The sequence below is a fragment of the Martes martes genome, assembly GCF_963455335.1.
Source record: "Martes martes genome assembly, chromosome: 4".
Taxonomy (NCBI): Eukaryota; Metazoa; Chordata; class Mammalia; order Carnivora; family Mustelidae; genus Martes; species Martes martes.
In genome coordinates, this window is record NC_137891.1 from 187242322 (window position 1) to 187268506 (window position 26185).

At 56.4% G+C, this 26185-nt stretch overlaps 2 protein-coding genes across 3 annotated transcripts; one reads left to right on the top strand and one right to left on the bottom strand.

Moving 5' to 3' along the window:
* Nucleotides 1–1639: 1639 nt before the first annotated feature.
* ICMT (isoprenylcysteine carboxyl methyltransferase) lies at nucleotides 1640–10727 on the top strand. Its single transcript, XM_080803066.1, has 5 exons — nucleotides 1640–1911; nucleotides 2756–2844; nucleotides 3711–3880; nucleotides 4653–4870; nucleotides 7375–10727. The coding sequence occupies exons 1-5, from the start codon at nucleotides 1717–1719 to the stop codon at nucleotides 7555–7557; spliced, it is 855 nt and encodes a 284-aa protein (XP_080659192.1). The 5' UTR covers nucleotides 1640–1716; the 3' UTR covers nucleotides 7558–10727.
* RNF207 (ring finger protein 207) lies at nucleotides 9813–24465 on the bottom strand. 2 transcript variants are annotated; one of them, XM_080803065.1, is made up of 18 exons: nucleotides 23372–24465; nucleotides 22596–22728; nucleotides 21130–21274; nucleotides 20949–21030; nucleotides 20799–20874; nucleotides 20603–20728; nucleotides 20173–20219; nucleotides 19853–19925; nucleotides 19696–19764; nucleotides 19002–19070; nucleotides 18821–18918; nucleotides 17796–17982; nucleotides 17466–17651; nucleotides 17119–17170; nucleotides 16681–16798; nucleotides 12797–12877; nucleotides 12230–12555; nucleotides 10626–11978 (listed from the first exon to the last, which is right to left on the bottom strand). In XM_080803065.1, exons 1-17 carry the CDS (start codon nucleotides 23560–23562, stop codon nucleotides 12471–12473), a joined length of 1818 nt encoding a protein of 605 aa, XP_080659191.1. In that variant the 5' UTR covers nucleotides 23563–24465; the 3' UTR covers nucleotides 10626–11978; nucleotides 12230–12470. The 2 variants fall into 2 exon arrangements, with proteins under 2 accessions (XP_080659190.1, XP_080659191.1); XM_080803064.1 differs by lacking the exon at nucleotides 12230–12555 and having other exon boundaries at nucleotides 9813–11978; nucleotides 17466–17982.
* Nucleotides 24466–26185: the final 1720 nt, after the last annotated feature.

The following is a 26185-nucleotide window of genomic DNA, read 5'->3' on the forward strand; positions in this document are numbered from 1 at the left end:
AGAGAGAGAGAGAGAGAGAGAGCGCGCACAAGCAGGGGGAGAGGAAGAGGGAGAGGGAGAAGCAGACTCCCCGCTGAGTCGGGAGCCTGACATGGGTCTCCGCTTGATCCCAGGACCTGGAGATCATGGCCGGAGCTGAACGCAGATGCTTAGCCATCTGAGCCACCCAGATGCCCCTCAGCATCATTTAAACATGGTACTAGGCTTTGCAGAACGTTATCAATACCTGATAGTGAAATGAGGATTCCTATATTATAGGAAGCTGAGATTTGGAGATGATTTGTCCAAGGTTACAAAGCTGGGCCCTGGCAGTGCTGAGACGAGGATTCAATCCCAGGCTCTCCACCCTTCCCTGAGCCCAGCTGCTTAGACACCAGGCCTCCTGCCAGGTCCTGTGGGGACAGAAGAGGATGGGGCAGCTAGCGGCTCAAATGCAGGTCTGGGTGACTGCAATGCACACCCTGCCTGGTCTCAGCACTCTCTGACCCACTACTCTGGGCTCCAGCCTCTCCCGGGGCCTGTCCCCTATCCCAACTCAGGCTTCCTTTCTCCTGCCTGAGACTGAAAACTTGGTGCCCGCCCCCCCTCCCTCTCCATAGATGCCCTTGCTCTCATTTCCAGCATAAGGCTGCCAGTCCTTGAGTGCCCCAAGACCTAGCTCCAGCATCTCTCCCATGCGGCCCCCTAACCCTCTGCCCACCCACCTGCAGGCCCCTCCTGGGAGTCCCTCTCCCTCCTCTCCTTCTTACCTGGCTCCTACCCCACTCCCACCCCTCCATAGTTTATTCCAGTCACTTGTCTACTTGTCTTTCCCCTTCATCACCCCTCTGTGAGCTCCCCTGGGGGAGGCCATGAACACTTTTTTAAAAATTCCGATTTAAAAAGTAATGTATGTTGATTGTGCACAATATGGAAAACACAAAAACATACACAGAAGACAGTGGAAGTCACCCACTGTTCTGTCCCCCGAAGATGACCGCTGTTAAAAAACTGTGGCTTCTACTCCCACGGTCTCTCCAGGCTCACACGTCTGCTTTTGCTCCCCTAAGCGAAGCCAGGGTCGCCCTGTAAAGTTTCGTGCTCTGCCTTTTAAAAGCGGGTGTCTGCTGAGCTCTTCCACGGCTGGCCAACATTCTCCCCCACCGCGAACTGAAGTGGGCGGTCGCCCCGCGCGCAGAGTCCCCGTGTGGGTTTCCGGCTGCCTCCCGGGCAGGGTCCCCGCGCGGAAGCAGCCCGGGCTGCCAGCTCGCGGCCCAGCTCGCGCCTGCGCGCCCGAGGGTGTCAGCGTCGCGGAGGGACCGTGCGGGGCTGGCCGAGGGCGGGGTCGCTTCGAGTTCTTCGGACGGGGGCATTCTTGAGTTTGGGGCTCCTTTCTGGAAGACGCAGGCGGCCACTTCTCGGCCCGGGACCCGGGTGCCCCGTGGCCCCGCCCGCCGTTCTCCCCTCGTCCTGGGTGGGGGATCCCGGGGGGAGAGAGGGCTCGGGGGACTGGCGGGGCGGGGCCACGGACGGGGCGGGGCCGTGGGCGGAGCGCTCCCGCCAAAGCCTGGGGACCGGCCCCGCGGCGCGGTGGTATCGCGAGAGCTCGCGGGAGGCGCGCGGCTCCCGGCAGCCGCACTTCCCGGTCGGCGTCGGCTGCGTAGTGCGCAGGCGCGGCGGGCGGGTTTCCCCGGGCTACAGCCGGCGCCGTCGCCCGCTCGTCGGCCGCCCGGCGCCATGGCGGGCTGCGCGGCGCGGGCTCCGCCGGGCTCCGAGGCGCGCCTCAGCCTCGCCACTTTCCTGCTGGGCGCCTCGGTGCTCGCGCTGCCGCTGCTCACGCGCGCCGGCCTGCAGGGCCGCACCGGGCTGGCGCTCTACGTGGCCGGGCTCAACGCACTGCTGCTGCTGCTCTACCGGCCGCCGCGGTACCAGGTGCGGGCCGGGCGGAGGCGGGCCGGGGCCGGGCCGGGGCCAGGGTGAGGGCGGGAGCCCGGTGGGTTGGGCACGGCGCGTGGGCTCGGTCCGGTCGGGGTCTGGAGCTGGGCCTGCGGGGGACGGGGCCGCTTCCCCTGGGCGTGTTCTTCATCCGCGAGTTGAGGCGGCGGGAGGGACGCAGCCTCGCCAGGCTCGGGGCTCAGGGGGCGCGGGCCCCCACGTCTCCGGCGGAGTGGGTGGGAAATTGCAGTTGGTGCTGTTCAGCAGCTGCGGCAGAGGCGCGTGTGGTGGGGAGGGAGCGGGCCGGCGAGTTTTTTTTTTTACGTAATTTAAGGTGTGGAGACTTACCTGCTGCCAAGTGTCAGGTCAGGGGCACCCGCAGTGACTCGGAGTCGCGCTTGCCCGGACCAGCTTCGCTGCGTGGTCTTGGGAAAATCTTGCCAATAAACTAGGTTCATGCGGTTTCCCCACGGCTCTGGATAGCTATGGCAGTAATCCTAGCAATGGCAGCTAGAACTAGGTGGCACCTGCTCTCGGTGCTTTACGTGGGTGCTCCGCACAGCAGCCCCCAGAGGTCGGTCTGTGGTTACCCCATCGTGTGTGTGAGGAAGCCCGAGGGCCAGAAAGGCTAAGTAACTTGCCCAAGGCCACACCGCCAGAGAGGGGTGGCAGCGGCATTTGAGCCCAGACCTCCCTGCTTCACCCTGTTATCGCTGAGCACGGCAGCTGTACTGGGTTGCCAGTAGCCTACTTATCCCAAGAAGTAGGATGTGTGCTCCCGAATGCCGGCATGTGCTCCGGGAGCAGCCAGGTGACTGAGCTGCTTTTGGGTCCCTTACAGATAGCCATCCGAGCTTGTTTCCTTGGCTTTGTGTTTGGCTGCGGCGTGTTGCTAAGTTTCAGCCAGTCTTCTTGGAATCACTTTGGCTGGTAAGAAGTACTTGGGGGAATAATGGTTTTGAGGCGGGGGTGGGAGGATCAGAGGGTCGGAAGTGGTATTTCCTCATCCCTTCGTCTCATCTCGGAGTGGCGGAAGGCTGTTGAGGTTTCTATAAGGTCTCTAACTTCCACCTAGATTCCTAGGTCTTGGACCCCAAGAGCTTGTGCCCACTGGTTGCTTCTGTTGCAGGCAGAAACAGGTCTCCCTGGCACCCTCCCGGTAGGTGCCCTCATCCCAGAAGAGGGTACAGGTCCTCGGTGACAGGAAGGGGCAAGGCTCAGGCTCGTCTTCACAGGCCTTTTCCATCTCTAATTTCTATTAGGTCACATCTAGTGCCTCCCCCACGGCCAGTGTAGGATTGTCCCCTACACTATGATTTCAGGCCCTTGAGCCTTCTAATCCCTGACCTGGATATGAACCAGTGGCTTCAAGGTAAAAAGCTTTATCTCCTGTTATCAGTACTCTGAGCCATCTAATCCTTCTTTGCTGGAATTATTTGTTTTGTTGAACTTTCGTATTCAACATACATCACTGCTTTGTTTTTATTATGCTCCTCTTTCATATTTTACGGTGTGTAGTATCATTTTTAACAGACTGATGGGCCCATAATGCCTTCCTTACCTATGTTCATTTGGTCTGTTACATCCCACATGTAGTCCTTTTAAAACCCCACCTTCGGCAAACCTGAGCAGTCACGTTACATGTGGGTGCCTGCTGTCCACTCTCACAGAGGTAGCAACGGGGTCTTCTCTTAGAATTCAGGGACAGTTCTGCACACCCAGATTTGTACTTTGAGTTATGGCTGACTTGATTCCCTTGCCCCAGCTTACCTCTCTGTCTTTTTGTTTTTAAACAGGTATATGTGCTCCTTGTCACTATTCCATTTTTCGGAGTACTTAGTCACAGCAGTCAATAACCCCAAAAGTCTGTCTTTGGATTCCTTTCTCCTGAATCACAGTCTGGAGTACACAGTAGCTGCTCTTTCTTCTTGGATAGAGTTCACACTAGAAAATATCTTTTGGCCAGGTCAGTGTGTCCTACTTTCTCTTCCGGAGGGGAGAAGAGTGGTTTTGTGCAGGGCTGAGGGCAGTGACTTGGGTTTACCTCTCAGGTATAATCTCCCAGAGTGATTTTCCCCAGATCTCAATCCTCCCTAAGCTCTTTATAGAGGACAAGCAGAGCCTGTGAATTCCACTGCTGGAGTTTGAATGGAGGACGGGTTGACTGTTTGCCTGAAGCCTGCCGTAACGTGCCACACTACCTAACATACCAACGTGTGGCAGCTGTAATCCCCACTTGACAGTCAGAAACTTGCATCTGTTCATTTTCTGTGACTTGAGACTTTTCTTGTGAAGATTTTATTAACAAAAAGCTATACATCTGAAACCTGCTCTCAAATCGAACTTTCCACAGCAAATTAATTGAAATGTATGTGGTTCCTGGGATTCAGTAAAGAGCCAGGGCGGGAGACACTAGATCCTTCTCTGCTTTACTTAGCTCTCCTTGTCCCCAGGGGAAGCACTGGGGCATGTGGCAGGGGAACTCGGATGGGGAGTCCATCAGGTCTTTGCCAAGATGCTCTGATTGGGTTGTTGGCACTTTAAACAGATGAACAGCACAACTTAGGGGAATGTGTTTTGCTTATAATTAAGTTTTAATGTGATGACAAATGCTGATTGCCCACTAGCATGTTTCCTAACGTTGCTAGCCTTGGAAAACTAGGTTAATTTTAAGCGTCCGCAGGGAGAGCACCGCAGTCCGGTCTTCACTTGCTGTTTCTCACACGTCTCTCCCCCAGAACTGAAGCAGATCACCTGGCTCAGTGCCATGGGGCTGCTGATGGTGGTCTTTGGAGAATGTCTGAGGAAAGCGGCGATGTTCACAGCTGGCTCCAATTTCAATCACGTGGTGCAGAATGAGAAATCGGAAACCCACACTCTGGTGACAAGTGGAGTGTACGCTTGGTTCCGGCATCCTTCCTATGTTGGGTGGTTTTACTGGAGTATTGGAACCCAGGTATAGTATCAGAATTGACAGTGGCTGCCTTTAATTTCTTTTACTTTTTTAAAATTGACATAACTCACATACCATAAAATTCACCATTTCAAAGTGTCCAATTCAGTGGATTTCAGTGGATTCATTAGATTGTTGGTCTCCTTGAAATAGGTGCATCTGCCCCTTGTCGTGTTTTGAGTGAGAACCAAATAAAACGCAAAAGAACTGATGTAGTCCTTAACATTTTTTTACTATATACCTAAAATCTGGGTGCCCTAAACTTGTAAGCTCCTGGTGATTCTAGGTGCTATACCCATTTCCTGCTTCTTTAACTTAGATCTGGAGCACCCGAGTCGGGTGAGGACAGAGATGGGGCTTTGGGGAGAGAGAGAGAGAGAGCCTTCTGCTGCCCAGGTGGATTCTGATTTTCATTAGAAGCTGCTGTGGATGAGGCCAAGGTCTGGATTAGATTTAACGTGAGCTACAGAGGTTTATTCTAAGGTTGCAGACCAAGCCTTGTTTCCTGCCTGTTGCCTCTCAAATATGTTCTCTTGGTCCTAGAGAGACTTGGCCAGAGAATGTGACCAGAGCTTAGGACACTCCTCACCTCTTCGGGAAAATCCAGTCTGGAGCCCCCAAGCATTCCATTGGCAATGCATGGTCTGTTGGGGACTCTCTGGTGACCCCCAATGGTGTAGAAGGGGCAGGACAGTCCACACAGGACTTATTTTAATACTTGCATTTCTGAAACCTCACGCTGCATCAGCAGTCGTATTCCCTGAGAACAAGCTGACAGTAGTTGAATCCGTCATCTGCCAGAAATGCCGCCTACGTACGGAAGTGCTCTAGGACTGAAGAGTTTGCCCACCTCTGTGACCATCGATCTTTTCACACTGTCACCCAGTACACACGCATGTAGAAAAGCGGAACAGGCCTTTCCCAGGATAGTACTTACTGAGTACAAAATACCCTGTTTCTTGTCTTATTTGTAGTTCTATTAATGATGCAATGAATGGGTTTCAGGGCTCAGGAACAGGTTGAGGCCTGCAGTTGGGAAACCCCACGGCAGGGTGTGGCGGCTATGAGGGCACGGGCTCCAGGATCGCCGTCAGGGCCAGTCCTGGCTTCCGCGTCGGCTGCTTAGCCTGCCTGCCCTCACACATTGAGCACAGCCCTGGCACCTCAGGGGTTTGCTGTGGGGGCTATTTGGTTGGAAAGAGCTTTGCTGGGGCTTGAAATACAGCTCAGTACCCCATAAGCAATGATGGGAGTAAGAAGTCGAGGGCATGTGCCTGGCTTTCTGGGTGGAAGTTGCCCCCTTGGGGAGGACATGTGTCCGTGGGGGTCCATCAGAGTGGGCAGGGGTGGAGTGGTGGGTTTCCCACACAGCACAGAAGTTCCTGAGAGCGGGGAGATGTTCTTGGCCTGGAGGGGTTGTTTAGCTGTGGCTCAGGGGGGAAAGACGTTTTCAAAGTGGGAAAAGCACGTGAATAAGGAGGTGACAGGAGGTCCAAGTGGGTACAGCCCAGGGGAAGGGGGCTGGAGGAAATGACTAAGGCATAGCTTTTCTTGGTTTGGGCAAGGGAGTGGTTTGAAGACTGGTGATTTCACAATAGCACTGTATGTGGTATAGGGTTAGGCCGTGGGGGCGAGGAGGAGGGGACGAGGTAGCCGTGAGGGGTATGTGTGTATGTGAGCGTGGAACGGGAAGGGGCAGGCTGGGAGCCCCACAGAAACTCACACCTGGGGTGGGATCGGGAGCTGCTGTCACCTGCCCTGAGGATTGAAATCTGAAAAGTTGATCTTATATTTTTAAATTATTTTTATTTTTTAAAGATTTTATTTATTAATTTGTCAGAGAGAGCACAGGAGTGAGCACAGCACGGGGAGCATAGGCAGATGGAGAGGGAGAAGCAGACTCCCTGCTGAGCAGGGAGCCCGATGTGGGACTCAGTCCCAGGACCCTGGGATCATGACCTGAGCCAAAGGCGACGCTTAATCAACTGAGCCACCCAGGTGTTCCGTGAAAAGGTGATCTTTTAATTTTTAGATCTCTCTCATATAAGAGGAACCACCAAGGGGTGCCTAGGTGGCTCAGTGGGTTAAAGCCTCTGCCTTCGGCTCGGGTCATGATCCTGGGGTCCCAGGATCGAGCCCCACATCGGGCTCTCTGCTCAGCAGGAGCCTGCTTCCTCCTCTCTCTCTCTGCCTGCCTCTCTGCCTACTTGTGATCTCTGTCTGTCAAATAAATAAAAACAAAATGTAAAAAAAAAAAAAAAAAAAAAGAGGAACTACCAAAAAGTGTCTAGAAAAAAACTACAGTGCTCAGTGTTTGTTTAGCTCTAATGTGAAAGGAGTGGTAAGGTTTCAGTGAACGGCCTCAGGTCTCAAAGACCCTAGTAGTATTTTGAGAGTCTCTTGGGCCGTTGGCAGGAAGTCCTGTGTGGATATTCAGGAGAAACAGGTGCTGCTGAAGTTCTTGGTGTCAGGACACTGACCCTGATCACCTTCGTGTCCTCCGCCAGGTGATGCTGTGTAATCCCATCTGTGGCATTGGCTATGCTCTGACAGTGTGGCGATTCTTCCGAGATCGAACAGAAGAAGAGGAGATCTCGTTAATTCACTTTTTTGGAGAGGAGTACCTGGAGTATAAGAAGCGGGTGCCCACGGGGCTGCCTTTTATAAAAGGGGTCAAGGTCGAGCTATAACACAGCTGGAGCGGGCCGGGCTGGGCCCAGAGGCCTCACACTGCACATGGCCTGGGCCGTGGCTGCCTCCCGTCAACCGCTCTGCAGAATGGATTTTCTGAACCATTTTATATGTCACCAATTACTCTTCTGGAATATCACTCAAGACCAGTGGTCAGAAGGCCTGAGGGCCAAAGGACCCACACCCTAGAGCAATCTGTTCTTGGGCTAAATCAAGGTAGGACACAGATCGAAGATGGACAAGGAGCAAATAACAGCAGTATTCGACATTGACCCCTAGAAGGGCCCTGGTGACAGCCCAGGCCGCGCACCATCCCCCACGAGGCATTTAGTGTAATGAGGACCCCTTGGGAGCGGTGGGCTCGCTCATCACTGAGTGAGGCTTCTTTGGCAGGAAGGGGTACGTGGGCAACAGTGCTTAGTGTTAGAAATACATTCAGAATCCTTAACAACACGACGGCACAGCTTTGACCTCCTTATTTCTGTGCTTAAGTGCATGAGCATCTATACAGTTTTAAAGATAATTCTTTATAAGGCACTTTGGCTCTTAATACATTTAATCGTATTTACATATCTATTTTTTATAAATAGCGGTATAAATTTCAAGGGGGCTTAGTGTTTCGAGCCCCAGCATTTATTTGGCAGAAAGGCAGCATGGACACCTCCGGATGCTTTGGCTGAGTGGCTTTGTGTTAACAAGGGCACCCCAAGCCAGGTAGACTGTGGGCCCCTGTGGCTTTCCCTGGGGTCCCGGCTCCTGCTCTTCTCCCGAGAGGGGGCTGTTATCAGTGACAGGCATGTTGGAGATGTGTCATTTTTCCTTTATCCAAGAAATGCTAACTGAACCCCCGCTCTGTGAAAGGCCTTGTTAACCGTTGGGAAGTACTACTCTCCGTTTATTGGGGATTTTAGCCCTACTACATCACAGCTTATATTTTTGTGTTTCCATTGAAGTCTCTTAACTATTGGTTTCTATGTTCTATTCTCAAAATTCCACCAACTCTAATGCCATGACAGACTGTTCGAGCATATATAACTACACAGTTCAAGCAAGTCCGCTCACAAAAGTCTTAAATAGAGCAAATGATCCCAACTGAGAATTAGTCAGTATTTTTGTTTTTCAAGTTTGGGGAGAGTGGTTGGCTTTAACTGCATCAGCTTTAAGACCCTGGTTTAATTCTGGACAAGAGAGGGCCTTGGTCTCAGCACGAAATCCTTCCTGCAGTTGGCGGTGGCCGTGACGGAGAGCCGAGAGCTGCCCGGCGGCTTTGAGGAGCCGCTTAACCTTTCTGTGCCTAGACTCCCCATCTGTAGAATGGGGTCGATACCACCTACCTCATAGGGGTGTTGTGAAAACTTAGAAGAACAACGTCAGACGTTTCTGATCCTTAGATAAGAGAGATGGCGTGAATGGAATCTGCACCGTGCGAGATGGCACAGACGCGGACCCGGTCGGCCGCACCAGATGCTGGAGTTGTGTGTTCAGAAGAGCGTGTTACCAACTCAGAAGTAGTACTGACTTCTAGATTCCATGGCCTAATTAATTTTTTCGTTATTATATATACCAAAGAGGTTTACGGGTTTGTTGATTCCTGGGATGACACTCTCCTGGTGTGAGTGGACCCTGCCATCGGCCCTCAAGAGGGCCTTGCAGCCAGGCCGGCCGAGGCCGCTGCTGGAGCTCTCAGCAGCCGGTCCCTCTGGCGCGAACACTCCCCAGTGGGACGTCGACATGCACTTACTCTGGGAACTTGAGTCGAATCCATTCTGGCGTGCTCTCCAGACCACGCTTAGCAAAGTCAACGCCACCGGGATTGCAGACTGGAGGAGGGCGTGTCCGGGGTGTCGGGAGCCGTCCCCACCTTCTTGAGGGAAAGTTCTGTGCTGCATCTAACAGGATTGGACCCAGCTTTCATTCCCCCCCGGGTGCGGGGCGGGGGGGCACTGTGAAGTTGTGTTTAATAGATGGAGAACAGCTCCTGACGGCCCCTGGCTCTGTGGACAGAAAATGATCTCAGCTTTGTCCACCTGCTGGAGTTCGTGAAGCCCACCTTGCTGGCAGGCCTGGTGTTTCTGCAGTGAGATGCTGCTGTTACACCACCTGGGCTTTAAAGAGCAGTCCTGTGGGCGGGAGTAGGGAGACACCCCCCCCCAACCCCGACCTGTGCACCCAGGGTAGAAGTCAGCAGTTACTTGGGGAGAAAAGATGAGCTGCTGAGGGGAAGACTTGGCAGATGATTGACTTTCATCCAGTACTGACATTCTCAGATTATTTTTAACTTTATAAATTTAGCAGTGACATTGTACCCGGCAGAGAATCAGGTTAATGAAGTACAGGCTTTTTGGGTATTCCCTAAAGCTTTTTGGGTAAAGGCCACGTCACCAGTTCCCTCAAATTAAGAAACTGTCAAGAGATGACTGACTTTTTCCATTGCGGGTTTTAAAGTGGAGATTCTGAAATGGAGAAAAGGCAGTGCATGGAACAGAGCTACTCCGAAGGAGCGTGAGATGAAACTGTCGGTGAGGATTTGCAGGCTAGGCTGAGAATAGCAGCTTGTAGGAAAGAGGAAGTGAGTAGCTAAGCCCGGCTGAAAGCGAAAGGCGGCGCACCCCACTGGCCGTCATCTGTAGGAACTGCTTCTTGAGCCTAGAGACTAAACTTTATTAATCCCTTGCATTTATTTAACACTCTGAATGATTGACACGATAGGGAAATACTCCTAAACCGTACTCGTGTTACTAGCTTAGGCTCAGGAGGGTCGGCCGTAGCTCAGGCTCATTCTGGCAGCAGTCCCTCCGTCACAGGTACAGTAAACCACTGTCCCTTCACTGCACTTTCTTACTGCCTTAGATAGTTGTGATCTCCCACTGCCACCTTGCTTCTGTAGTGGCTTGATGAGGCTGGTGGGGGAGGCTTGCGCTCTGTGCCCTGCTGTGAGAGCTTGCCGCCTTGCCCTGGGCCTGGAGCGCCAGCCGTCGGGGCGGTGGTCCCAAGCGCTTGCTCTAGAGGAAGCCGCCCCGTAGCTAGGAGAGTAATTTAATGGAGTAATTATTCTACTCTTCTTTTTACATGCAGAAATGTTTATTTAAATATTTTAAATTGGATTTTCTTTCACAGATACTGAATATTCTTTCCAATTCTTAAATAAAACTACTTGATTTCACTATGAACCGTAGCGTGGTTGTGTGGGATGTCATCACGTCACCTCTAAGAAATGTCCAGGACCTACCGCATGAAACCAGATGTATTTTGCCCACTCGGTTCAGTTCTGAATTCTGATCTCTCTAGCCAGTCCGTTATGACAAGTTCCTCCTGCCCTGTAGGCCCCCGGGGGTTTGTGAGGCTGCGGAACAAGCGTGTCTGTGCCCCAGAACAGCAGGGGCAGAGGCGCTGGACGTGGACGTGGTGCTGTCAGGTACTGACGTGGTGGTCTCCCTGGCACGTGGAAGCCATTTGCTGCTGGAAACCATTGAACAAGCTGGATATCTGCTTAAAATGTGACTGTGGACATTTTTATCTCCAAAACGAAATTTTAGGTCATCCAGGTTAATTTTCCTCCTTAAGCATTGGTGAAATTCCATCTCAGAGAAAGGGCACCACGCAGGAGTGGAAACCACTGGAGAAAAGTCACTCCGGGGTCATCTTTTACTGTCGATAGAAGGTGAACATGCGAGAGTGACCGTCGTCTGGAAAAGCAGGGAAAAGCGGAGAAGTTGTGACCGCCTCCTGCCACACACGCCGCCAGCCGCTTCTCTGCTCCGTGAGCTCAGTCCTTGTGTCAAAGGAGAAAACCGGAGCCACGGTTTTGCATCTACGCCCAGGGTACTGGGCACAGCTTACTGGCGCGGGGGCTGTGGCTCAGGGACGCTGAATTTATTTGCGGTGGGGCAGGTGCTGCACTGTGCCAGAGTCCCACGGTCTCAAGTTCAGGGTGGTGCACGCTGGGCCCACAGACGCCTGGGACGCCTGGGAGGGGCCCGAGCAGCAAGGGGCTTTTCCACGTGGCCGGGGATGCCATCCCCAGGCCCCAGCCTCCTGAGGACCAGGGCTCCATGCAGTGCAGACGCTGGGAAGAGTGAAGCTTAGTTAAGGCCAAAGAATCTGAAATGAGGGCCTGTCAGAGTTTCTGGGTTTTTCTGCTGTTCAGTGATTACCCTTTGTTTCATGATGGGAACAGCCTTTTCTTAAATATCCCAGTCCTCATGTGTGGGCTGTAAAATGCCCACCTCTCCGGGCCAGTCCCATTTGCTAAGTCGGGTGCTCCCTCCACATGGGGACATCACCCCCGTCCTTCTGTCTGGGTCTGGGAGCGTCTTTCCTCTTCAGCAGAGGCTCTTCTGTGGGGCTGCTCAGAGTCCGGCCGCTTCCTCTAGGTTCTGATGTTTTCTCTCTCTTCTCTGTGACACTCACTAGCTCGTTCCTAAAGGGACACTTGATATGAGTTCTACTGGCCACCCCCACGCCAGCACTAACATCTACAGGGGCCAAGGCTTTCGGAACAGGAAGCCTTTCTGGGACCACCCGTGGGTGAACCAGAACCGGATCGTCTCCCGAAGGAGTGTCACGGTTACTGAGTTTTAGTTGCCCGAACATGTGCGGTTCAGGCCTTCTCAGAGCCTTGTGGGGACAACAGGTTCAAACGGACACTCCGCTGGAGCATCTGGGCTATACCTGGCGGCAGGGAGGGTGAGACCAGTGTCTGGTCTGCACAGCAGCAGACTGCTCCGTGCCTGCGAGCTCGGCCCGTTCGGATTTTCTGTCGCCCTGTTCTCTGCCCCATGGCGAGCTCACTTAACGGAGAGCAGAATACTGGAAGACCAGCCTGGGCCCGTCCTGTGTCTGTTCCGGCACATTCTTTTTCTCCTCCGGCAAGTATTTTGGCAGACACCATCTCCAGTGAACAGTGATGCTCTCACGTGGAGTCACTTTTTCTCATTTCAGAGACTCTGAGGCACTTGGTGTGAGCGCGTGCGGGCCAGTCTGCAGTGCGTGCAGCCCTGGGCGGCGTGAGCGGCGCAGGCCGCAGCCATGGCCACTTATAATTCTAGAACGCAGGCCGCATCCGCCCTCTGACCTCCCCAGCCCCGTGTTTTATGAACAGACCCAGCTGAGCTCGTAGAGCTGGTCAGCAGCAAGCCTGGGCCAGATGGGAAAGAAAACCTGGGGCCTGTCTCTGTGCCCCACGTTTGTCTCTGAGATTGAATCGCTCGCCGCTTGGGCTGGAGAGCCCCGCCTTACCTGGCCTGTGTCTCTCCACTGGCGCTGTCATCGTGCATGTTTTGTAGGTGCTCCGACTGTGGGTCCCCGGGCACCTGAAGCCTGAGGGAGAGAAACGGCTCCCAGCAGGCTTGAAGGCAGCAGAGCAGGCCGCCGCCTGTCCTGCAGCTCTCTAGACAACCCAACTGAGCGAGACACTCATGGGCCTGCCTAGGGTTTTGGTCCTCAGATACTGACTAGGGCTGGGGCCGCTCTCGGGACTGCTGCGTTGTGGTCAGGAGGAAATGCGGAGGTTGGGCAGAAGGCGCTGCAGGGCCGGGCAGCAGGGACTGGCAGGAGCAGAGACCCATGTGGAGAGGATCTCTGGGACAGTCTGAAGCAAGAACGTTCCAGGCAGAGGATGGGAAGGGGGAACTGGTCTGCCTTGTTGGCGAACTGAAAGGCCGTTGTGACTGGAGTGCGGTGAGGGGCTAGTGTGGTCGGAGGGGGACGAGGAGCGTCCCAAAAGGGCTGTCAGGCCCAGAGTGATGGGAACTCTAGGCTTTAAGACCGCTGGCTATAGAACACCCTAGAGGGGCCGGAGATGGTCGGTGACGGTGGCTTGGCCTGGGGCGGCCATGGGGACAGCTATGGCCTGAGACAGTCATGTCAGCAGGACTCGGGGTTGTTGGAAATGGGGCGAGGAAAGGAAAGGAATCAGAAGGCCCCTGGCCTTCTCACTTGGGCATCTGGTGCTGTGATGGCACTCACTGGGTTGGGGGTGGGGGTTGTGGAGTCCTGCCACTGGGGGATCTGAGGCACCTGTGATGTGTCCAAGTGGAGACCCCCAGGAAGGGGCAGTTGGAGAGGGGTCTGGAGCTCAGGAGGGCCTGTGCTGCGGAGGGCTTGAAGGTCGCCTGTGTCACAGTGGGATTTTAAAGTTAGGACTGGATGAAGCCACTTAAGCATAGGGTGTGGGATGGGGAGAGGCCGTAGGACTGGGCCGTGGGGAAAGCTGACGCTTGGGCACTGCGCAGAGGTGGCAGAGTGGCCAGACAGCCTAAGAAGGGACAGCCCGAGCGGCAGGAGGGAAACAGGTGTGGGCTGCCTCTGAAGAAAGAGAGGAGTGTGGTGAGGACGGCCGTGAGCACTACTGAGAGGCCGAGGGCTGCAGCCAGAGGCTCCCGAGGACAACTGGGCCCAGAGGCGGCCCCAGGAGTGGGCTCGGGGCCAGGGGGGCTGCCTGCAGTAGAAGTGGAGGAAGCAGAGGCAGCAACACCAGCCACCTGGAAAATGGTGCCCTGGAAAGGGACAGAGGCAACCTCCCTCCTCCCTCCAAACCTCCAGGAGCTGGGCTCTAGCCTCAGCTGCTTTCCCTTTGCCAAAACGGATCACAGGCGCCATTTCCCCCACAAAGGCAGGCAGCCAGGAGCACATTACTTGAAGCCATTTTTTGCACCGAAGCAGAGCACCCAGAAGGAAATGCGCACAAATGATAAGAATGAGGCTTGGTACATGTGCGTCGCCTGAACAAGTTGGGTAGGCAGGACCCAGAACGTCACCGCCGCCCAGAGGCCCCCCGGGGATCATCAGCATCTCAACTGCTGATGCCAGAGGCTAGGTGTGTCTGGTTCTGAGGTTTTATAAATGGAATTGTGCAGTGTGTGGAGTGAACGGCCTTGAACGCCCGCTGAGGAGGCGATGCTGCAGCCCGTCCTGGGTAGACCGGGACACCACCAGGACTGTGCAGAGCTGTGCCGAGTCTGACCTCTCCGAGTCAGGAGGTTCACTTGCGGCTTGGGTGAACATATAGTTGCACACACTTTAATTTTTCTTCTTCCTCAAACTCGCTAAAACTCTAGTAAAGGGACCAAAATAATAGGGGAAGAAACTTCTCCAGCTCGAGAACAGAAAAGGATAACACCCAGATTTTTGAAGCTGGAGGGCACGCGTCAGGGGTTAACTACCTCAGCAGACGGGAGACACCCAAGCTCAGAGTGGGCAGCGGGACAAGCCTCGGCCCGTGTCCATTCACACCACAGAATCCTAGAGGGTCTGGCACCTGGCGGCCCCCTTGCCTCTGCCCCTCCCACAGCCCACCAAAGGGCCAGTCTCGGAGGGTACCACACACAGGTGAGAACCGTGTGCCTGCAAATGCTTTACATGACGGCCTCCAGGGAAGAGACCGGGGAAAACACAGAAAAAAAGCCCTGCCTGGCCCTGCCCCTGCTCTGAAGCGCCACCCACATGCTCCCATTACCTGGTCCGCCCCTGTCCCCCGGCTCCTACTACGAGCACGTGCTCGAAGACAGCTGGAGAGAAGCCTTTAACACGGAAGATGGAAACCTGAACCAACACGTGGAGGAAACAGACTTAGGGAAGAAAGAAACAGTAAACACTATCAGCCTCAGAGGGTTAAGACACATCCGAGAAACGACAGAAGGCTGCGAAAAAGACAAGTCTAGGGTACAAAGCAGGAGCTCTTGGAATTGGTAAACAATGAAGTTTTTTAAAGTGCTCGTGGAAATTTTCTTCAAAAGTGAAGAACTCAGTACAAGGGTTGGGAGAAAAAGGACGTGTCACAGAAGGCACAGCAGAGAGACAAAGAGATAGAAGAAAAGCCGGAGAAGGCAAATCAGAGGGCCAGCCTGGAAGAGCCGATGTCCAGTAATAGGGATTCCAGAAAGAGAAAACATGAAATCAACTCACTGGTTCAAAAAGATGTGTGTCAAAACTGAAGGAGGTGAACTTCCAGGCTGCAAAGACCGGGTTCTTTCTGATGGGCGGAAGTAGACCCTCACCAGTGGGAAGTTTCAGAACCCTGGGACCAGAGAAAATTCCACAAGCTTCTACAGAGAATAAGTAGGTCTTGTCACAAGGATTAAGAATCAGAATGCCATCAAACTTCTCAAAGACAGTCTTGGAAGTTAGAAAATAATACAGCGATGCTGTCAAAGGAGAATCATTTCCAATCTAGAATTTCTTTTTTTTTTTTTAAAAGATTTTATTTATTTATTTGACAGAGATCACAAGCAGGCAGAGAAGCAAACAGAGACAGAGAGGGAAGCAGGCTCCCTGCAGAGCAGAGAGCCCAAAGCGGGGCTCAATCCCAGGACTCCGAGACCATGACCTGAGCCGAAGGCAGAGCCTTAACCCACTGAGCCACCCAGGCGACCCCCAGTCTAGAATTTCAATCTGAATTCTATACCCAGCAAAACTATCAGTCAAGTGTGAAGGCAGAATAAAGACATTTCAGACTGGTGCTCTCCAAAATATAGACCTCCTGTGCAACCTTGATCAAAGGACTATGGTGGGGAGGGGTAGACTCCACCAAACCATGAAAGAGGAAACATGGGGTACAGGAAACAGATCGAAGGCAGGGGTGAGGCAAATGGAAGTCCCCAAGAAGGTGGTAGAGGACGAGCTCAGGCTGACTGACCGTTGCGCTCCAGACCTATAGGGCAATCAGCCCACCCTGGGGCCAGGTGACTCAAGAAACAGGCACATTGAGGACCTGCCACCAACATCCCTCTGCCATTGTAACACCTTTTGATGCCTAAGTGCAGTGCTGAGAGCCTAGCCTTATCCAGACATGGCTTAAGCATGTAGTCAGAACATTCTGCTCTCTCCTCCGTGTCCTGCTGCCGGGATCTGCTGAGGGCCCTCATTACATCCCAGGAAGTATCTTTTGCTTTGACCTATTCCTGAGGGCTAGAGGGAGCGATTTTGTGCCTCGAAGCAGAAACTCAAAGCAGCCCACTCATTCTGTGTTTCGGAGATGTCCAGAACCTCGTCTGCCCAGACGCCCAGTGAGCCCTCATATCCTGACCCACTGGCTTCCTGAAAAGAGCTCTTCTGAATGTGTGGCACCCTTCCCACACACATCCTTGTGTCTTGGCTCTCCTGTGAACACCCCTTGGTCTCACCTGGGCTCCAGCCGCTCTTTCACCTTGGCAATGGAGCGGATGTAGGGCGTGATCTGCTTGGTGATGGTGGTCAGGTAGGCATTCTCCTGCTTCAGCTGGAGAAGGTCATGGAGCTGGGCTGTGGGAGCCAAGGCCAGAGCACTGGGTCTTGTCTTCAGGTTCTCACTGTCAAGCCTCATACCATCTAAATATCCCAACCATTTCAGCGATTGCCTCTTTAATTAAAGGGCAATGTAAGTCTTGTGAAGGCATTCTGCTTCCTGAATCCTGACCTCACATGTATCGTTTTGGGGCATTAGCAATTGTAGGGCAAAGTCGAGGGCTATGGGGGAGAGCATGGGAGTTTGTATCTGGTTAGTGGGTAGCTGATTTCCTGCCCCTGCCAGCACGTGGGTTAGCTCCAGGAAAGGGGTGCACCCAGCAGCAGGGGCCTGTGACCTTCGTAAATCTCCTGCTCGTTAGCCACCCGCTGGTAGGATTCCTCCCAAATCTGAAAGAGAAAGTGAGTTGGATGTTGCATACGGCCATGAGTTGGAATTTCCACTGGTGGCATTTCTGTCCTCTAGCTACTCAGGGCCATAGGGCACCCCCAGCTAGTTCATGTGATTCTAGGCAGCAAAGACCCCAGTTCCAGAGCCTGCCACATGAGGGCCTCATGATGGACCAGACCAAGGTCCTCCTTCTCTCCCCTTCCGGTCTTGGGGTAGCCTGTGTTCAAGCTGACAGGCGGGGCTGCAGGGAAGTCAGGTGCGGGGCTGGAGGGGGGGCGGGGGGCGGTCCGCTACCTCCTGGAAGACTGCTCTCATCCCCTGCAGGGAAGCGTACTCCGAGGCGATGTGCGCGTCCACCTGCAGGGACTTGTGCAGGATGTCTCCCATGATCTCCGCCTTGATGAGCGAGTGGTGCTTGGTGAGGTCCCGGTGCAGCTCTTGGACCTGGTCCTTAAGGTTCTGCGTCTCTGCCTGCAGGCGCTGTGCAGGGATACCCAGTGAGCGCCTGCCTGGCTGTGTTCCCCGCGAGGGCCCTGGAGGCCAGGACCAGATTTGGCCACTGCACTTTGGTGAGAGAGAGCGGTGGGGCCTTTCCCGGCCCGCAGATCCCTGGCCCCTGCTCACCCGGTAGGAGTCCTCATAGTGGCGGCAGTGCTCTGCGAACGGCGTGTCCTCCGCCTCCGCCAGCAGCACCTTGGTGCTGATGGACCGGTGCAGCGTGGGCTTTCGGACCAGAGGCCCCAACATCCTTCCCGCTGGGGAAGGGCAGCTGGGCCCCGTCAGCACCTTGGGGCCTGAGCCCGCTGCTAGCCTGAGGAGAGAGCCAGTGCAAATGCAGGTGGGGAGGGCGGTGAGAGGGTCTTCCCCTTCTCCAGACTCTCAGCCTCTCCCCCTGGACCACAAGCCAGAACCACCCAGGGGCTCTGAAAAAGCCCCGGTAGCCCCCCGTGCCAGGACTAGGACATCAGCATATGGTATTTTAAAAACTCCCCAGGGAAGTGTCTGTGTACAGACAGGAGTCCATCAGGACGTGTTAGGGCTGGTCCGGGGTTAACTTTGTTCACTCACGTGTGGGACCTTGGACATTTGGCCTGATGCCCAGTGTCCCCGGACTGGGTTCCCAGGGTCCCTGGCACATACGTCCAGCTAGGGCATTTCTTTCTTTCTTTCTTTTTTTTTTTTTTAAAGATTTTATTTATTTATTTATTTGACAGACAGAGATCACAAGCAGGCAGACAGGCAGGCAGAGAGAGAGAGAGGAGAAAGCAGGCTCCCTGCTGAGCAGAGAGCCCGATGTGGGGCTCGATCCCAGGACCCTGGGATCATGACCTGAGCCGAAGGCAGAGGCTTTAACCCACTGAGCCACCCAGGCGCCCCATAGGGCATTTCTCCTAACTCCTCCTGTGTTGCTGGCTCTCCAGACTAAGACCTGGAAGTCAGGCCTTTAGCTCAAGCTGCCCCTTCCTTTCAGTCCCTGTGTGCCCCGTCCTGGGTGGTGGCAGCTGCCGTGGCAGCTGGGGACAGCCCCGGGGCCTCCCCATCCTCCCCTAACCAGGTTTTGGCATCTGGGGAGGGCGGCAAGCAGCCAGACCCCACTGCAATAGGTACCTTCTGCCGCCCCCCCACCCCGTCTGCACCCCGCTGCTCACGTGCTGGTGCCGCCCCCAGCACCTGTCGTCCGCCGCGGGCCCAGCAGCAGCAGCGGCTCCAGGCAGCGTGCAAACTCTGCGTGGTGGTCGCTAGTGATCTGGGCGGCAGGAGTGGGAGGTGAGGCGGCCTTTGTACCTGCTGGTCCCCCCGCCCCAGCCCAGCCCACTCCGCCCCGTGCACCTTGCTGTTCTGCGCTGGCCGGAGGTGCTGGGGACGGGTGACGATGGCCTGCAGCCTCTCCATCAGCTCCTGCAGCAGGACAGGGGTGCTCAGGCCGGTGGAGGAGCGGGAGGTGAGGAGCGAGAAGGCAGGGCTGTCTTTGGCATTTTACCTGCTGTGCATCGGGGGCTCCAGCCCTTCCCCGGGACTGTCCCAGAACCCCCACACCACCCCAGCCCCCAGATCCACAGGAAAGTTGGGGGTGGCTGGACTCCAGTAGACACACTACACTTTGGGGCAGTGGAGGCTCATGCTCCCTTCCAGGCTTCACTGTCCTTTTATTTTATTTTATTTTTTTAAAAGATTTTATTTATTTATTTGACAGACAGAGATCACGAGTAGGCAGAGAGGCAGATAGAGAGAGAGGAGGAAGCAGGCTCCCTGCCAAGCAGAGAGCCGATGCAGGGCTCCATCCCTGAGCCGAAGGCAGAGGCTTTAACCCACTGAGCCACCCAGGTGCCCCTTCACTGTCCTTTTAAAAGGGGCTCAGCTAAATGGTTCACGGATGGTGGTGTGGGGGAGGGGAAGGTAAGCCCAGGAGAGCCCTGGTGCAGCTGCCCAGGGGCAGGCTGCCACGCCCTGAGGTGGCAGTCCGGTGTGCAGAGTGGGCCGCTGGCGGGGAGGGGGGAGCTCTCTCGGGAGCTAGGGGACTCACATAGCCCAGGTCCAGGAACTCAGCCTTATTGGCCAAGCTGAGGAAGGAAGAGCAGATGACCAGGTGAACCTGCGGGAGGGACCCGACTCAGGACCTGGCCAGGGGAGGGAGGCCTCTGGCCTGGGGTGCCCAGCCCTGAACCCCCAGCTCCCCTCACCTGCAGGGTGGGCAACAGAGTGGCCAGGTGGGACAGCTGCTCCTTGAAGGCTTTGTCCTTCTCTTCGTATTGGCTGGGGGAGGGACAGGCAGCCCATTCTCGGTGGGGAGTGCTGCTCACCCCCACCTAGCGGGGACCTCAGATGCCGGAAGCTGCATCTCCCCACCACCTTTGTGCACCCTTCCCCGTCAGCACTTCCTGCGCCCGGGGGCACCCTGCCCTCCTCACCCAGGGGTCCTGCTCCCAGGGTGGGGCCAGGTCTGCCCAGGTCCAAGCAGTGAGGCCAAGAGGCAGGGGGTGGAGACCCTGCCATCACTCACCTCTGCACAGCCTGCAGCAACAGCGCTTTCCTCTCCGCCAGTTTGTCCTGGGAGGGACAGCCTGCTTCTGACTCGGCCTGCTCAGCCGGCCGCCTCCCAGCACTCACCCACTCCCCGGCCCCAGACACGCAGCTGGAGAGGCGGGCTGCATCTCCCCAGCCTCCTAGCCCTTCCTTCCTGCATCCGGCCGCCTGAGAGCCCTGGGGGACCTCCTGCGGGACGCCTTCCCTCCCCAACCCTCCCCCTAGCACCAGCCTGGGGCTGGATCTCTCCTGGCCATGTGACTAAGGAACTTCTGGAAGCCGGTCCATGCTTGCCACCCGGCTACACCGCAAACTCCCTGGTAGCGGGAGGTGGGGTGTTGTAGGCATGGGGTTGCGGCTGGTGAGGCTGCGTGGCACCGGGCCCACGGGTCCCCAGCACCCCTCACCTGCATGCTGCCGAAGAGGGCATGGATGGCAGCCTCCTCCTCCGCGGCGCTGCGCCGCACCTCCTCCACCATGGCCTGCAGCAGCTCAATGGCCTCCCGGGTGGCGGTCTGCAGGGCCTTCACGGCCTGGGAACAGGGCGGCCTCAGCCCGGCGGGCGCACCCATCCCTGCCCTTCGCGCCCCCCACCCCGCTCACCAGCACCGCCTGCTCCAGCCGCTCGCAGCCCTGCACGTAGGCTGACTCGAGGTCCACGCAGTGCGCCCGGCTCTCCCTGCGGGGATCCGGCTCGTGAGCCCCGCTCCAGGCCGCCCTCCAGCCCCCTCACCTCCCGTTCTCTCTACCCACCCCTGCATGTCCCGGAAGCAGCGGATGCACAGCAGCGACTTCTTGTCGGTGGAGAACATGATGTAGGGCTCGGCGTGCAGCGCTGTGGCGGGAGCAGCGGTGAGGGCTCCGGGCAGGCCCGCCCCCGCCCTGGCCCCTGCCCCGGCCCCCGACCTCGGGCCGCCCGGCGCGCCGCACTCACTGCACTTCTGGAGCACGTCGCGGCTGCGCTGGCCCAGGGCCACGATGTCGTGGCGCGCGAACATGCGTGCCCGGTGCGTTTCATCGCGGCAGCGGGCGCACAGCGGCTGCCCACACGTGTTGCAGAAGTACGTGGTCTCTGCATCCTAAGGAGGGAGGATCAGCGCAGCCTCAGCCTGCCCACCCGCTGGGGAGCCTGAGCCCGCACCTGTCACTGAGCGAGTCAGTCTCAGCGTGGGGGAGGCAGGTGGCTGCGGGCATCCCTTCTGTGGGATCCCGAAGCTCTAACACACCCAGTTCATGGATGAGAAGAGAACCTGAAGTGGGGTGGGGCACAGCAGAAACATGTTTCCTACAACAAAATTTCCAGCTTGAAGGCTTTCTGAGCCCTCCTTGGTACCCTCAACAGTAGCCAAGTGACAGTGCCCACCCTGGCCATCTGGAGTCACAAGGTGGCTGGAAGAAGGAAGGGAATGAGAGCCTACCGGTTCCCCTTCCCTGGGCCAGAGCCAGGGCTGAGGGTCCAGGTCTCAGGCTGCAGCTGTGGTTTTGAACCCAGCAATGACTATGAAAGCACAGACCCCAACTCCTCACTTTAGCTTTCTTTCTTTTTTTTTTCTTTTTAAGATTTTATTTATTCACTTGACAGAGATCACAAGTAGGCAGAGAGACGGGCAGAGAGAGAGGGAGAAGCAGGCTCCCCGCTGAGCAGAGAGCCTGATGCGGGGCTCGATCCCAGGACCCTGGGATCATGACCTGAGCCGAAGGCAGAGGCTTTAATCCACTGAGCCACCCAGGCGCCCCCTCACTTTAGCTTTCAAGGCCTTTGCCTCCCCTGCTCTCCCCACCTCCAGCTCCTAACCTCCTGCTGGTCATCTCTCTGTGGTGGAACTCACCTATCCCAGCACTTGCCTAGCACACGCTGAGCTTTTGCTCCTGCACGGCTGTCCTCCTAGGACTTGGGGTACCCTCCCCCCAACATGCAGCTTTCACAGGTCAAGAGTCCCATGTGCCTTTCACAGCCCAACCTGCTCCTTGGTCTTTCATAGCCTGGGGTGGGGGGGACAGGAATACCCCTCCGCACAGCATGTTGTCCTCACTTCCCCTTGGGCAGTGGGTAGCTTCGGACAGCTCCCCAGGGAGCAGTGGGCCCTTAAGGGCAGACCCAAGTCTGGGCACCCGACGGCCCTTCTTGGAGGTCACAACTCCATCTTAGTTGGGGACCAGTGAGCTCTCCCCACACCAAATGACTTTAACCTCTGCCACTATCTGCTAGTGCTTCAAGTCACTTACTCTGGACCTCAGTCTCCCCACCTGTAAAAGGGGGCCCACATTTGGGGTTCAGGGTGCCTTAGATTTTGGAGAGTCCAAATGGATAATGGTCTAAGGACATGTTGGGTGCACCGGGAGCCTCAGGACCGTCAAACCCGGCCCCCTCCGTCCCAGCCCACCCCCAGCCCTCCCTGCCTGCTTGCCGCACTCCAGGTCACAGTTGGCACAATGCACGGCCTCCGAGCCCTCCCCCGAGCTGTCCACCAGGAACTGCAGCAGCCGATCCACCGGAGGGAGCCCGCTGGGGCCCTTCACCACCGTCTGGTGTCTGTGGAGAAGCTGCAGCCACCATCCAGATGCCCCTTCCCCTTCCCCTTCCTGGCGGCTCCCTACCTCCATTCCCGCCCCCTACATTCCAGGCTGGAACTAAAAATAGGACTTGGCACCTGCTATAAATCTCTCTCCCAGTGCTCACTCTGACCCTGTCCCTCCCCCTGCCTCCTCCTGGGTGAATCCTGGGGGTCTTTGGGGTTGGTGGCAGCCTGGGATGTCAAGGATGGAAACCTCCCCCCTCACCAGGGACACCACTTGCAACTTGGGGCAACATAACCTGCTTCTGTTGGCCTAAGACTTAATTGATCTCCAAGGTCGATTTCTGGGAATGTTATGACCGCTGCGCTGAGATCCTGAACTGCGTAGCAGCACTGTGCCGCGACATGACCTATGTTCTAGCCTCGCTCTTGCCTCCAGACTTTCTACGGAAGGCCTCCGGCCATCACTCCAGGCCTCGGTTAACCTGCTCTGTAAAATGGGCGGGAGCCTGCGCACTGCGGTGCGGAGAGGGGCGGGCTGGGAGCCGCGCAGAGCTGGAGCCTAGCCTTCCCTACATCTAGTTCCCCTCCCGCGAGGAGCCAATCCCCCCCGCGGCGGTGGCCCGGTGGGGGGTGCTGTTGGGGCTTCCAGGCACTCACTGGCACAGCGGGCAGGCGAGGCGGCCATCCGTGGCGCGACCGCGCAGGCAGCCGGTGCAAAAGTCGTGGAAGCAGTCCAGCAGGCAGGGGCGCTCGAATTGTGCGTGGCACAGCGGGCACACCAGCGGGTGGCCGCTCGCGGCGTCCAGGGCACCCAGGCCCTCCAGGGGCGTGAAGATAGCTCCCGACATCTTCTGGGAGAGCTCAGGAAGGCGGCGGGGCGTGCCCGGTGCGGGGACCCGGCCGCGGAACCCGCGCCAGCCCCCGCCAGCCCCCGCGTCGCCCTCGGCCTCCCCGCGGCTCCTTCCTCTCTACCGGACACGGACCCGACGGGGCGTCCAGCGGTCGTGGAGCGCTGGGGTTGGGAGCGCTGGGACCAGGGGGAACGGGCTGGAGGCGTGCGGAGGGGTCCTGTGCGCGGTCCCCTCCTCTCCAGCACCCCGTTGGTGGCCCTGGAAGGTCAGGCCGCAGGACCGGGCAGTGCGTCCTACCCAAGGTCTAGCCTCCCCTGCTTCCACTTTACCCACCTCGCCTCACTCCCACCCCAGGAATTCCCCTCCCGGTGTCCTCTGGGTGACCTGCAGGCGACACCCCTTCCTCGCTGGGCCGCAGCATTGCTCGGGCGCGGCGCTCCCGTCCACCCTTCTTCCCAGGCGGCCGCTGCACCGCCACGACGGGCCCCGGCTGCAGCCACTCCGCGCGTCGCCGCGAGGGCAGAGGCGGGAACACCGAGGCTGGAAAGGACCGCGTGGGGCGAGGGTCCGAGGCTGACTGGCTCCCGCCCGGGGTGACCGAGCCCGGAGCCTGGAGCCGCAGGAGCACTGCGCAGGGCGCGGCCCGAGGACCCTGACTCCGGAGGCCCCTGGCTAGATCCGCTCTCTCCCTGCGCACTGGGGCCCCGACGCGAGCGGGTCTGCGGGTCCCCACTTCTTCCACGGCCGGTTGGGGGCGCCAGAGAGCAGCGGCCGCCTCTCCGCAGACAGCCGGGTGCTGGAGAGAGCGCGCGGGGAGCGGGGCTGGAATCCCAGGCCTGTCTCTGGCGAGTTGGGGTCTCAGAGCGGCCAAGTCACCGCCGTTTCGGAGCCTCAGAGCTCGGGTGACACAGGGCCAGCCTCCCGGTGATGCCCGCGAGTTTAATGACGTGAAATGCGCCTGCTGGGCTTCCAAATAAATAGGGTCCCCACCCCCAGCACCAGCCCAGTTCCCAACAAGAAGGGCTGGGCTGGCAGGGAGAGGAGGTTCTGAGCCCTTCCGGCAGGGCTCCCTCTGCTGTTCTTGGCCTGGCCAGTGCTTGTTCGTCCCAGTGCTCTTTTCTAGAGTGCCTTCCATCTTTGGGCCATTATCCGGCTTCTCTGCACGTGTTATTCTGAGCTCTGGGATAAGCAGTCTCTGTCTCTGCCTCTCTTGAATTCAGGGTCAAGCCCAGAGCCTGACCTACAGAAGGCGTCCCATAAAGTGTTACTGATCAGTTAGGAAAAGCTAGGAATTAATATTCAAGCTGGGTTTTGAAGGATGAGTAGGAGTTTGACAGCAGAAGAAAGGGAGTGAATTCTAGGGGTAAACCACCCGATCTCTTAAGGCTCCTCCCTACCTGGGTTACATTTGTGCTCCAAGCAGCAATAACCCAATAACCGTAACAATGGCTAATGTTGTGGGCCAACGTACTATTCAAAGTTCTTTTACTTGTATTAATTCACCTAATCTTGACAACAGCCTTAGAAAGTAGAAAACGTTACCCTAGTAAGTGGTAGAGCTGGTATACAAAACTGGATAGGGCTCTATAAATAAATTATGCAGTAGTTTTCCTCTGGAGGGGCAGTAGCAGATGGATGTTCCTTCTTCTTTTTTTTTTTTTTAATTTATTTGACAGACGGAGATCACAAGCAGGCAGAGAGGCAGGCAGAGAGAGAGGAGGAAGCAGGCTCCCCGCTGAGCAGGGAGCCCGATGTGGGGCCTCGATCCCAGGACCCTGAGATCATGACCCGAGCTGAAGCCCCCCGGGCGCCCTGGATGTTCCTTCTTGATACATGGGCTTATTTAATCCGTCCATTCCTGTCTTCATCTGTTACTTTTTTTTTTAAAGATTGTATTTATTTATTTGACAGACAGAGATCACAAGTAGGCAGAGAGAGAAAGAGAAGGAAGCAGGTTCCCCGCTAAGCAGAGTCTGATGCAGGGCTCGATCCCAGGACCCCGGAACCACGACCAGAGCCGAAGGCAGAGGCTTTAACCCACTGAGCCACCCAGGCGCCCCTCTTCATCTGTTACGGAGCAGATCCATAGGCCATACACATAGGAGGGAACACAGCAGCCAAGCTTGCCCAAGTATACAAATCGACAAGTACGGTAATGACAGACTGTGCTAAATGCTCCAAAGAAAATCATCAGGATGATGTGAAGGAGGGCAGCTGGGAGGGCACACTAGGTAATCATGGGCAGAGAGGGGCACCGAGCCCAAGACCTTGCAGGATGAGAAGAAATCAGACACAGGCAAAGCCACGAAGAAGCATTCAGAGCAGAGGGAACAACAGGTACAAGGCCCCAGAAGCCGGAATAAACATCAAGCAAAGCAAAGTAGACCGATGTGTGTGGAGACGCAGGAACTTGGGGTTGGAGCGGGGTTGAGGACGGAAGGGGTGGGGTAAGGGGCATGGGTCCCAGCGTGGGGAGAAGGGTGAGGGGTAGAGTGAGGCTGTGGGGGTGGGGATGGCCTACTTGACATTCTAGACTTGAGATACCAAGGAGGCCTTCGGTTGAACGTGTCAGGAGTCCAGGGGGAGTGGAAGCCACCATCACTTTGGGGGATTGGGGCTT

Bases quoted from the DNA above. Each gene is read 5' to 3' on its own strand.
- ICMT (XM_080803066.1), top strand. From the start codon at position 1,717: ATGGCGGGCTGCGCGGCGCGGGCTCCGCCGGGCTCCGAGGCGCGCCTC. The intron at 1,912-2,755 runs GTGCGGGCCGGG...GGTCCCTTACAG, and splicing joins ACCGGCCGCCGCGGTACCAG to ATAGCCATCCGAGCTTGTTT. The intron at 4,871-7,374 runs GTATAGTATCAG...GTCCTCCGCCAG, and splicing joins ACTGGAGTATTGGAACCCAG to GTGATGCTGTGTAATCCCAT.
- RNF207 (XM_080803064.1), bottom strand. From the start codon at position 23,562: ATGTCGGGAGCTATCTTCACGCCCCTGGAGGGCCTGGGTGCCCTGGAC. The intron at 21,031-21,129 runs GTGAGTGCGGCG...CTCCCGCCACAG, and splicing joins CGACGTGCTCCAGAAGTGCA to CGCTGCACGCCGAGCCCTAC. The intron at 20,875-20,948 runs GTGGGTAGAGAG...GGATCCCCGCAG, and splicing joins TGCTTCCGGGACATGCAGGG to GGAGAGCCGGGCGCACTGCG.